At 40.7% G+C, this 12,645-nt stretch overlaps 1 protein-coding gene across 8 annotated transcripts in view; it reads right to left on the bottom strand.

Moving 5' to 3' along the window:
- LOC118369412 (protein bicaudal C homolog 1-like) overlaps positions 1-12,645 on the bottom strand; it is a 77,070-nt gene that overhangs the window by 42,441 nt on the left and 21,984 nt on the right. For all 8 annotated transcript variants that reach the window (XM_052498645.1, XM_052498646.1, XM_052498647.1 and 5 more), the window contains exon 2: positions 3,459-3,505. In XM_052498645.1, the coding sequence (XP_052354605.1) occupies positions 3,459-3,505 (47 nt within the window). The remainder of the gene's footprint in view (positions 1-3,458; positions 3,506-12,645) is intronic.

Here is a 12,645-nt window from a genome sequence, read left to right as displayed (position 1 = left end):
TACTGTCGCTATTTTGTCTGTGTAAATTAGAATACCGTTCATCTAAAAGCCAGAGACTCAGTAAGTCTAACTGTGCATAATATACCTGTGTGAGTGTACACAGTAGGTACAGCTAGACATGGACTCATCTCAACATTAGACAACTTTTTAGGTCTGAGAACAACTGACAAAGGTCACTCTAGTCACAGGAACTGGGAATAATAACAATGGAAAGTCTGTTTGGTCTATTATAATGTCAGTGATATGATTAATTAAGTTGCCACATGAAGCAGAATTTGTTGAAATATTCGGTGTATTTGACACTACAGATTTGGTCTATCTGAAGCATCATCTTGACACAATGACAGAGGTTGAGACAGAGCAACAGAGGCAGCATTCATCTGATGAAGAAGGTGCCGAGAAGGTCACAGGGTACAGGGGAGCTGGATGGGTACCTTGCTTGTGTGTCAGACAAGATGAACATGCTTCATTCCTTTCCATACGTAAAGAAGCTGTCCCTCAAACTGAACACAGGCCTGCCTGCCTCTGACGCTTGTGAGTGTCTTTTTAGCTGTGCTGGACTGCTCTTTATTGCAAAGCGAGCACGGGTAAACTCGATTCACAAAATCAGGCCCTGATAAAACTGAACAGCAAGTTCAGAGAAACGTGACGGCGTTAGAACATAACACCTGTGTTTTTGCTCAAGGAACACTACATCATCTAAATGTACTCTCTCTGTAGCCTATATATAGTTAATCAATCAAATACAATATCTATAGCCCCCAACATCGATAGCCCCTTCTCTACTCCAGGGGTTTTTTCTCCAGATGTACCTTGCTGCAACTCAAGCAATAAAATGAACTTAGCTCATACTGGTACATTACTTTTCTCTTATTTTTCCAATGTATTGCATGGAAAATATCATGTGTAACAACGTTCAGGTAACCTTAGCGAAATTAGCTATAAAGGTCAATGTTTTTATTTTACAAGTTACAAAATTACCTTTACTCTGAGCTACTTTGTACTTTTACTTGAGTCGTTTTTTTTATACTAGTAGTTTGCTTGAGTAAAATTTCATTAAAGTAACAAATCAGATCACATTTTATTGGTCACATATTTAGCAGATGTTATTGCGGGTGTAGCTAAATGCTTGTGTTCCTAGCTCCAACAGTAACAGTACTTCTAGTGGAGTAGGATATTTCAGTACTCTTTTCACTTGTTACAACATAAAAAGTGACTAGGTATCTACAGAGTAACAAACCAATTTAGATGGCTATCGGATTGCTGCAATGGACACCTCACAAAGACATCACCGATTGCTTCACTGCAATGTGATGACTCATTTTCACCTTTTCTCCAATTTCTTCCTCACTCTATCCCTCTAGTTTCTACAAAAATGATCTAAATTGTTTTCCTTTCACACTAGCTTAGCAGCACAAAACTACAGGGCTGCGTTGTACTCCTAAACAAATGAAGTAGAATCCTCCTGGCCTCAGATCACAGTGAATCAGTGCTCGTATATCAAGCTGGCGTTGTTTACAGAACCACAGGCGAGGGATAAGGAGGGAGGGACTGGCTCAGCACTGAAAGACATTTGACAAAAGCCTCCACTAAAGTTCTATGATCCATAGTCTACCATTCCAACTCTTCACGGTCCGAAATTAGATGGCCTAATAGCCTGTTGAACTGTTCAATGGTCCATGGTCTTTGAGTTAAAATGTCACCCGTCTTTCAGATAGGGAAATCAGTGGTCAGTAAAGATCCCATGGCACTTATCGTAAGAGTAGGGGTGTTAACCCCCGGTGTCCTGGCTAAAAATCTAATCTGGCCCTCATACAGTCATGGCCCCCTAATCATCCCCAGTTTCCAATTGGCTCATTTATCCCCCTCTACCATGTAACTATTCCCCTGGTCATTGCTGTAAATGAGAATGTGTTCTCAGTCAACTTACCTGGTAAAATAAATATATTTTTTAAATGCAGTTCCACATTTTATTATAGCTAATCTTGGTTACCCAGAAGTAAAATTCGCACAGTCTGTCAATTCCTGTTTTACACACATAATCTGTCAATGAGAGATTATATAATAGCCTACACATAAAGCATGTTGTCCATCAGTCAAATACACCAAAGATCCATATAACAATACATTACAAATGATTTAATACAGTGATCTGAGTGGGAAACAATGCTTGGACCCAGCATGAGAGCTGGCCTGGACTGAACGGAAGACGAACAGACAGTGAGTAAGAGGGTGATCTACCACAGGCAAATCCCTGCAAGTGTTTAGTTTTTTTCTTTGCAAACTGCTTTCCTCAAAAAGACAATGTGTGTGAGTGTAGGGGAGGGGTGAGAGAAAATCATTGTGTGTGACATATGAGGAACTTCATAAATTTGTGTGTGGTGCATGGGTGTGTTTGAGGAAGGAAAGGGTCAAGTTACACTTTACATTTTCATCAACTTCAAGGTAGTCCACACAAACCTCATACATTTTCTTTCAAATAAAGCGATCTCTACAATGTTTATTTTACTGACATTAATTGGGTCTCTGTGGTTGTCATGCTATCGGAGGAAAATTAGACCCATTTGAACGGAAATTCTTCAATAAAAACATCACTGTCTGTGTTACTAGTCTTTTAACTTCTGACAGGCATCCATTGGAATGGAGAGTTGGCGTAGGGAGGATTGCATGTGAACTGTGAAGACAGGGCCGTGGCTTTGGAAAAGCATGATTGGCAAGCCAAGGCACCACCTACATTTATGTCAGATACGTTTAATTGAATGAGCTTCATATTTACAGAGACAAAACATGTCTAGAATTTATGGTAAAAAAAATGATGGGATGACGCATGGTTTGCATTCTTGGTTTTGAAATGGCTGTAGGGACAGTTAAATTGCTTCCTGCTTTGACATTTAAATAAACTTGCCTCAAAACCAGACAAAGAATGCCAACTTAGTATGTTAATGGACTTTAATTAACTATGTGGAGGAAGTTCAAACATTTCAGTAAACAGCACTTTAGACAGGAGCAGTGCATTCAAACACTTTTCCATTTTCTTTCAGGCAATTACTTAGGTTCCTATGCAATAGCATAGAGCAGACTAGTACAAACTAAACTGAGTCTTAGAAAAATAGGAAAATATTTAATGCTAACAAAGTATGACAACAAAACAGATGAATGTGTATAGTGTATGAATGCGTATTGCATCAGTCTCTGTCTGTACATTCCCTAATTGTGGAGAGTGGTCCATTTTTGGTCTATCGAATGTGCAGCCTCAGCCTGTCAAACACATGCCTGACTAGTGCAATGTCCACAATAATATCAGGTACAATAGTTTCAACAAAAAGTAATACTAACTTATCTGAAAGTCTTTGTTCTGTTATCAGGACCCTATTAGGGGAACACCTGACACTTTCTCTAATTTCACCACCTGTTCTCCTCTGGACATCCAAACACAATAATACAGACTCGAGACTTACCTTCTGAAAGAAGTCCTCGCCACCATTGACTCTTCCCTCAGTTGCCGCTGTAGAGGAGAGGAAAAAGGAACAATTCATGAAACCACCAACTGTTAAATATACAGTAATGTATAACATTCACAGAGCCAAATCACGCTCGGGTTAACTAATGTCCTGAGAATGTGTGGATAACAGGACTAAATCCCCAAAAGTATCTCATTTTTGGATTTAGAAAGAAGTCAAATTCATTCTTGATAAATCTTCAAATTAGATACAGCTTCCTTCTAACAAATTGCTGAACTTTGTATAAAAGGTCTCAGTGCTATACTACCATGATGGGAGATCCATCTTTTTGGGATATTCACACAGTTTGACAGACAATGTCTGTGGTATCATAAGGGTGGCATTAGAAATGTTAGCTACAAGAGAAATTACTGACATATCTGGCAGAGCACATGCTTTTGTAGGGAGATATCCCTGAGTACAACAACTATTATTTTAAATACTTGCAATGAAAAAAGAAATACTCAAGACCTCGGTAAAATATGGCACGGAACAGTTTCCTAACCACAGTGAATACAATACTTTGTTTATGATTACAGATACATCTACACATCCATTTGTCTGGCCTGTGGCTTTTCTGTTGATGTAAAATACATAGTTATTCTCCTGAGTGCATTCATATGTTCATCCGTCATTTAAGGCAGTTGATGCAAAGCTGGTAATGATGCGTTTCTCTATTTTCTTGGTAGATTTACCACATTTTCAGAGAAACTGGGTCAGGAGCACCACAGCACTGGTGTACAGTGATACATATTGGCCTTGGTGTAATGACAAGAATGATGTTATGGTTAAGGGTAATTCCACAGTAAAAGAGTGACAGACTGATTTTTCACTTCAAAATCTTTGTCAAGCAAACCAATGATTGCAAAGTTAAACAAACCATACAATCCTATGCACAAGGACTACTTTTAACAATTCCCACTGAACATTTTACAAAACACATTTACTGGAAGAACAGTGCATATGCAAAATCTGGTAACAGAATTTTGGTAAAATCTCCCTCTTTTTTTACAAATAAAATTCTTAAAATAAAGTGGTGATCCTAACTGACCTAAGACAGGGAATTTTTACTAGGATTAAATGTCAGGAATTGTGAAAACTGAGTATTTGGCTAAGGTGTATGTAAACTTCCGACTTCAACAGTATGTATGTACAGTGGGGAGAACAAGTATTTGATAACCTGCAAAATTGGCAGTGTTTCCTACTTACAAAGCATGTAGAGGTTTGTAATTTTATCATAGGTACACTTCAACTGTGAGAGACGGAATCTAAAACAAAAATCCAGAAAATCACATTGTATGATTTTTAATTAATTAATTAGCATTTTATTGCATGACATAACACATTGATAGGTGATCAAATACTTATTTTAGTGTTCCCTTTATTTTTCTGAGCAGTATATATATATCTATCTATCTATATATTACACTTTTTTTTTGTTTTGTTTGTAATTTTACCACCTTTTTCTCCCCAATTTTGTGATATCCAATTGGTAGTTACGATTTTGTCTCATCGCTCCAACTCCCAACAGGCTCAGGAAAGGCGATGGTCAAGTCATGCGCCCTTCGAAACATAAAAAGCAGCGCGGCTTGGCTGGTTAACACCTGCTCGCTTAACCTGGAAGCAAGACGCACCAATGTGTCGGAGGAAACACCGTTCAATTGACGACTGTAGTCAGCTTGCAGGCACCCGGCCTGCCACAAGGAGTCGCTAGAGCATGATGAGCCAAGGAAAGACCCCCGGCCACACCCTCCCCTAACCCAGACGACGCTAAGCCAATTGTGCGCTGCCCTATGGGACTCCCGGTCACAGCCGGCTGTGACACAGCCTGGGATCAAACCCTAATCTGTAGTGACACCTCAACACTGACGTAGTGCCTTAGACCGCTGAGCCACACGGAAGGCCACACTATTTATATTTGACAAATGATTTACTTTTTACTCAAAACATTTTCCTTGACACCCAAAATGTACTTGTCACATTTTGAATGCTTAGTAAGAAAATGGTACAATTCACACACTTCAAGAGAACATCCCTGGTCATCCCTACTGCCTCTGATCTGGTGGACTCACTAAACACACATGCTTTGTTGGTAAATTATGTTGTCTGAATGTTGGAGTGTGCCCCTGGCTATCTGTAAAAAAACTAAACAAGAAAATGGTGTGGTTTGGTTTGCGTAATATAAGGAATATTTTATTATTGATAAATGAGTATATTTTAGCAAATACATTTCAAACCAAATACTTTTACTCAAGAAGTATTTTACTGGGTGACTTTCCCTCGTCATTTTCTAGGTATCTTTACTTTCACTCGAGCGTGACAATTGGGTACTTTTTCCACCACTGCTGCTCAGCTATGGAAACCCTTTTCATGAAGCTCCTGACAAACAGTTTGTGCTGACGTTGCTTCCAGAGGCAGTTTGGAACTCGGTAGTGAGTGTTGCAACCGAGGACAGACGATTTTTACGCGCTACGCGCTTCAGCCCTTGGTGGTCCAGTTCTGTGAGCTTGTGTGGCCTACCACTTTGCGGCTGAGCCGTTGTTGCTCCTTGACGTTCACTTCACAATAACAGCACTTACAGCTGACCGGGGCAGCTCTAGCAGGGCAGAAATGTAACGAACTGACTTGTTGGAAAGGTGGCATCCTATGATGGTGCCACGTTGAAAGTCACTGAGCTCTTCAGTAAGGCCATTCCACTGCCAATGTTACCCCATGGAGATTGCATGGCTGTGTGCTCGATTTTATACACGTCAGCAACGGGTGTGGCTGAAATAGCCGAATCTACTAATTTGAAGAAGTGTCCGAATACTGTTGTATAGTATATCTGCTCCAAATTAAGATTTAAATATGTCTGCAGAAAGAATGGGAACTCAACTATGGTGTCATGTCACAAATCAATTTTGGTTACTGAACTATAGTAGGTGAAGTGGATTTACACCCAGTTACAGAATTGCGGTAATGGAATTTCATCATTGGTCCCTAATCTGTACTACACAGAAATGCATCATTATGGATATGAATCCATCATCGTGATGCATCCTGAATAGGTACACAAAAGGTAGAAATATGTAGTACATATTTGGGTATTATTATACACACTGGCTATTATTTTAATGAGTTCCACCACTAAACAAGACCAAATTTGGTTAGTCCCGACCAAATCTGAACCAATCAGTCTACGGCCATGTTTCACAAGTTGAGATCAAAATACATCACAGTAGAGTACAGTACAGTAAAGTTCAGTACAGTATAGTTAAGTAGAGTAAAGCTCAGTACAAATGCAAAGTTTGGTAAGAGAATAATGGAACAAACAGCACAAACCATCATTCTGTTGCCTTGTGTTTTTGTAACGTTTCAGTGGAAACTGTAATTTGCGCATAGAGTTGTATGGTTTGTTTAACTTTGCAATCATTGGTTTTTGTTTGACATACATTTTGAAGTGAAACATCTGAGTCTCAGTGTCACTCTGTTAACGTGGAATTGCCCTCAACCTAGCCCAATGTTCTGTTTAGTATTACCCCTGGAGAGAAATGCATTATCTATAGAAAAATGACTGAAAAGGTCAACATTCAGAATGATTAACTGGCTAGAATTGGTCCATGGAAACACACAGTATGTGTTCTTTGGAAAAAGACTGCAGGACAATGTCATATAGTATGTCACCATGATTTGCTATTGAAATTAAAGTACTTTTGCTTTCTTGATATCAACACAAATGTAGTTAATGTTGTGGAGGGGTTGACAACATGACAGAATATCAATATATAATGATCCTGAGATTGATCCAGGTTGGTTCCCTACAACCTAGCCACAGTTTCAACATGACAGTTTCATTAGACTTAGACTTAAACCTTAATATGCAAACATGTGCAAAGGCACTTCCTTCATTCTCCAGTCAGGATCACCATGAGTTGCATAATGTGTGGTAAAATGCAATACTAGTGTCTTGACATGATTTGAAGGGAAAAATGGATTTAGCTTTCCTTTCTCAACATAACATGTCCTGGGTAAGCACAAATGTAATCATTAGATAGGGAACAAATGACCCCAACTGGTGGTGTTTTTAATGTCCAGACTAACTGGCCCTTGGCAATGGAGTAATGCCTACAGAAAGTAAGTTTCACACATCCTTGTACTTACTCCCCCGCAAACACGTCTGTAAATGTTTCACACATCCTTGTACTTACTCCCCCGCAAACACGTCTGTAAATGTTTCACAAGAGAGCCTGCTTCACTCAGAAGAATGTGACCCATAAATTTCACATGAAATACTATTTCTACACTCACAGTCCCCGACGAGTCTGAAATTGGAAAACAAATTAGATTACTTACAGGGAACATAATTTAAAAAGAGAATACCAAAAGGTTAATGATGTTTGATGTTTCCACAGAAGTAGGAGCAGGTTGGGGCCAGGGGTCAGGAATCAGGACGTCCTGTGGGAGTTACTGGTCATTGTGGATGAGGAATGTGGTGAATCAAACTGTTGAGAGGCGGGAGTATTTCTATTGGAAGCCCAAGGGATGAGGTGGATGAAACAACCTAGTTGGGCCACACTAGGAGATTGGATGATACTGGGCTAGCATGTGTGACTTTGGGAAAGATTAAGCCTCTGGTCGTGGGTGGGTAACATACAGTACCGAATGATAACTTTCAGTTGGTTGATTTCTATACTGTCAAAACAATATACACTTCACCAAAATACTAACATTGTCTTAGCTCTGTAGGTTGTTATGGGACAATAGAGACATGCACAGCAGCAGGTGTACTTTAGCCTAGCAGCTCTTCATGACATACAGAAACGAGAAAGAAATAAAGCATACAAAAACACTGTTCTGTCATGTTCTCAATGAGACAATTTGTTAATCAAATCTCAATGTCTACAACATTTTATTTTTTATTCAAGTGGTACAATCAGAATTTACAACAGGGGTCAAAACCCAGGCCCTGGTAGAAGGAAAGCCACTATCTCAGTGACAGTAACTATATTATCATCAAGTTTGCAGACAATAAAACAGTAGCATGATTATGGCCTGATTACCAACAATGACGAGACAGCCTATAGGGAGGAGGTGAGGGCCATGGTGGAGTGGTGCCAGGAAAATAACCTAACGTCAACAAAACGAAGGAGCTGATTGTGGACTTCAGGAAACAGCAGAGGGAGACTGCCCCTATCCACATCAGTGGAGAAGGTAGAAATCTTCAAGTTCCTCTGCGTACACATCACTGATAATCTGAAATGGTCCACCCACACAGACAGTGTGGTGAAGAACGCACAACAGCGCCTCTTCAACCTCAGGAGTCTGAAGAAATTTGGCTTGGCCCCTGAGACCCTCACAAACAGATGCACATTTGAGTATCACTGCCTTGTACGGCAACTGCACCGCCCTCAACCACAGGGCTCTCCAGAGGGTGGTGCGGTCTGCCCAAAGCATCACCAGGGGTACACTGCCTGCCCTCCAGGACACCTACAGCACCCGATGTCACAGGAAAGCCAAAAAGATGATCAACCACCCGAGCCACGGCCTGTTCACCCCACTATCATCCAAAAGGCGAGTTGAGTACAGGTGCGTCAAAGCTGGGAGAGAGACTGAAAAATAGCTTCAATCTCAAGGCCATTAGACTGTTAAATAGCCATCACCACCCGGTGACTCAACCCTGTACTTTATAGAGGCCGCTGCCCTATATACATAGACATGGAATCACTGGCCACTTTAATAATGGAACACTAGTCACTTTAATAATGTATACATACTGCTTTACTCATCTCATATGTATATACTGTATTCTATTATACTGTATTTTAGTCAATGCCACTGACATTGCTCATCCTAATATTTATACATTTCTTAATTCCATTGTTTTACTTTTAGTTTTGTGTGTATTGTTGTGAATTGTTAGATACTACTGCACTGTTGGAGCTATGAACACAAGCATTTCGCTACACCCACAATAATATCTGCATGTGACCAATAACATTTGATTTGAAACGATGCAAAACTGCTAAACAGTGTGCAGCAACACTGTTTTCTGAAGATGCTGGCAGGCAAAGATGAACAGATGCTTGGACATAAAAGGCCTACCAATCATACAAGTGGGTATGTGTTGCACTTCATCAGCTCATTCTCAGTGGATGAATACAAACCAAAGTGTTTTCCTAATAATAACATTAACACATGTACTGTATATGGAACGCAAAACAGCATTTCCAGCTAGAGGAACTGAAATGAATCTCTTGGTGGAGTATTTATTTATTTTTTATTTAACTAGGCAAGTCAGTTAAGAAGAAATTCTTATTTACAATGACAGCCTAGGAACAGTGGGTTAACTGCCTTGTTAAGGGGCAGAAAGACAGATTTTACATTTTTCAATTTGAGGTTTCGAATATAGCAACCTTTCGGTTACTGGCCCAACATTCTAATCACTAGGCTACCTGCCGCCCCAGTATGAGTGGAGACAGTGGTGTACAGATGTAGGATCTTAATCTTTTTTTAAATTTGACCACCCTGTCGCAGAAAAACTTTTCTGCAATGCAGAAAATGTAAAACATGTAGTATATTTGCGGTTTAAAAAGGCTTCTGAAGTTTATCATTTCAGACTTGATTTTCCCCAACAAAAATGTCCATTAATTATAATCCCCAATCCCTGTTGCTGCAGGATGATTTTCCTGCTTTAGCAAACATCTGTAGAAGAGGACATGAGGGCTATGCAAGGAGTGAAAAACATCCTGTCAGCAGATGCATGGCATGAAGACATGCCGTGGGAGAACCAGGGGAGTGACGGGTGGGCGCCCCGTGAACCTCTGGGGTTTGTTATGGGGGTGGAGAACATCAGTACTTCAGCTGAGTCTTACATGTCAGAGCTGCCTAAATCAGTTGTTTTAGATTGGCGTTAGCCGTCTTGACAACCTTGGATATGCTGATCTGTTATGGCATACTTGTGACAGCATAAAGTAATATTTTATCATTATATGCCAGCGCGTTACATAATAATAGAACATCTCATGAGTTTCATATTAACATTGGCACCACTATGTACTGCAGCAGGCAAGAAAGGAGGAGGAATCTATGGGTTTCAAAATTGAGACCTCGGAGAACAAACGGGATGTTGCAAACAATATGTCTGGGGTGTTTGTGAAATATGGAACAAAATATGAAGTCAATTTATGAGTAGTAATCTATGTTGCCATTTCCCAAAAACCATCAAATAGGATCTAATGAATCAAACCCACACACCCATTAGTTCAAAACTTAGATACTATATACACTTCACCTAATCTTAACCAAGGCATCCATCCTGTCACTATAAAACAGCTCCTGGAAGCAGTATGGAGGATGCAGCCTGGACAGATGCATTTAGCCTGGTTACGAGACAAGATGGCGCCGATAGAGATGGCAGCTTCGCTTCTAGTCCTTAGGAAACTGTGCAGTATTTAGTTTTTTGATGTATTATTTCTTACATTGTTAGCCCAGAAAACCTTAAGTGTTATTAGATACAGCCGGGAAGAACTATCGGATATCAGAGAGACGTCAACTTAACAGCACAACCAGCACTACGACCAGGAATAATTTTCCAAAGCGGATCTGTTGTCTGCATCTCCCAGGGAATTTGAACTGATTCCAGAAGCCGACCCAAAACAACGTCGCCGGACGAGAGAGTGCCGGAGCGGTCTTCTAGTGATGCTTCGGATGCGCGCACAACACCCATCACTTCTAAATATATTACTCGCTAATGTCCAGTCCCTAGTTAACAAAGTCTACGAAATCAGGGCAAGGGTTGCTTTCCAACGAGATATCTGGGATTATATAACATACTCCGTTTCACGGAAACATGGCTAGCTTGGGACATGCTGTCGGGAGTCAGTACAGCCAATGGGATTTTTAGTGCATCGCACCAATAGGAATAAACATCTCTCCGGTAAGAAGAAGGGCGGGGATTTATGTTTCATGATTAACGACTCATGGTGTAATTGTAACAACATATAGGAACTCAAGTCCTTTTGTTCACCTGACCTAGAATTCCCCACAATCAAATGCCGACCGTATTATCTCCCAAGAGAACTCTCCTTGGTTATTGTCACAGCCGCGTATATCCCCCCGCAATCGGATACCAAGACGGCCATCAAGAAACTTCACTGGACTTCATGCAAACTGAAAACCATATATCTTGAGGATGCATTTATTGTAGCTGGGGATTTTAACAAAGCTAATTTAAGAACAAGGCTACCTAAATTCTATCAGCATATTGATTGCAGTACACGAGGAAGTAACAAGCTCGACCATTGCTACTCTAAATTCTGTGATGCATACAAGGTCCTCCCCCACCCCACTTTTGGCAACTCTGACCATGACTCCATCTTGGTGCTCCCCTACTATAGGCAGAAACTAAAACAGGAAGCACCAGTGCTTAGGTCTATCCAATCGGATTCCACACTTCAAGATTGCTTCGATCACGTGGACTGAAATAGGTTCCGGGTAGCCTCAGAGAACAACATTGACGTATATGCTGACTCGGTGAGCGAGTTCATAAAGAAGTGTATAAGAGATGTTGTACCCACTGTGAATATTAAAACCTTCCCTGACCAGAAACCGTGGATTGATGGCAGCATACGCGATGGCAGCAAATCACATACCACCGCATTTAATCATGGCAAGGCAACTGGGAATATGGCCGAATACAAACAGTGTAGCTATTCCCTCCATAAGGAAATCAAACAAGCAAAGTATCAGTATAGAGACAAAGTGGAGTCGCAATTCAACAGCTCACACACAAGACGTACAGTATGTGACAGGGTCTACAGACAATCACGGATTACAAAAAGAAAACCAGTCCCGTCGCAGACATCAACGTTTTGCTTCCAGACAAACTAAACATTTTTGCGCGCTTTGAGGACAATACAGTGCCACCGACACGGCCCGCTAGCAAAGACTGTGGGCTCTCCTTCTCCGTGGCCGAAGTGAGTGAAATATTTAAACGTGTTAACCCTCGCAAAGCTGCCGGCCCAGATGGCATCCCTAGCCATATCCTCAGAACATGCGGAGGAGACCAGCTGGCTGGTGTATTACTGACATATTCAATCAATCCCTATCCCAGTCTGCTGTCCCCACGTGCTTCAAGATGGCCATTGTTCCTGTTCCCAAGAAAACT

Source organism: Oncorhynchus keta, chromosome 36 (assembly GCF_023373465.1).
Source record: "Oncorhynchus keta strain PuntledgeMale-10-30-2019 chromosome 36, Oket_V2, whole genome shotgun sequence".
NCBI classification, from domain to species: domain Eukaryota; kingdom Metazoa; phylum Chordata; class Actinopteri; order Salmoniformes; family Salmonidae; genus Oncorhynchus; species Oncorhynchus keta.
Note: the sequence above shows the minus strand (reverse complement) of the source record. Positions and strands in the feature narration are given on the sequence as shown.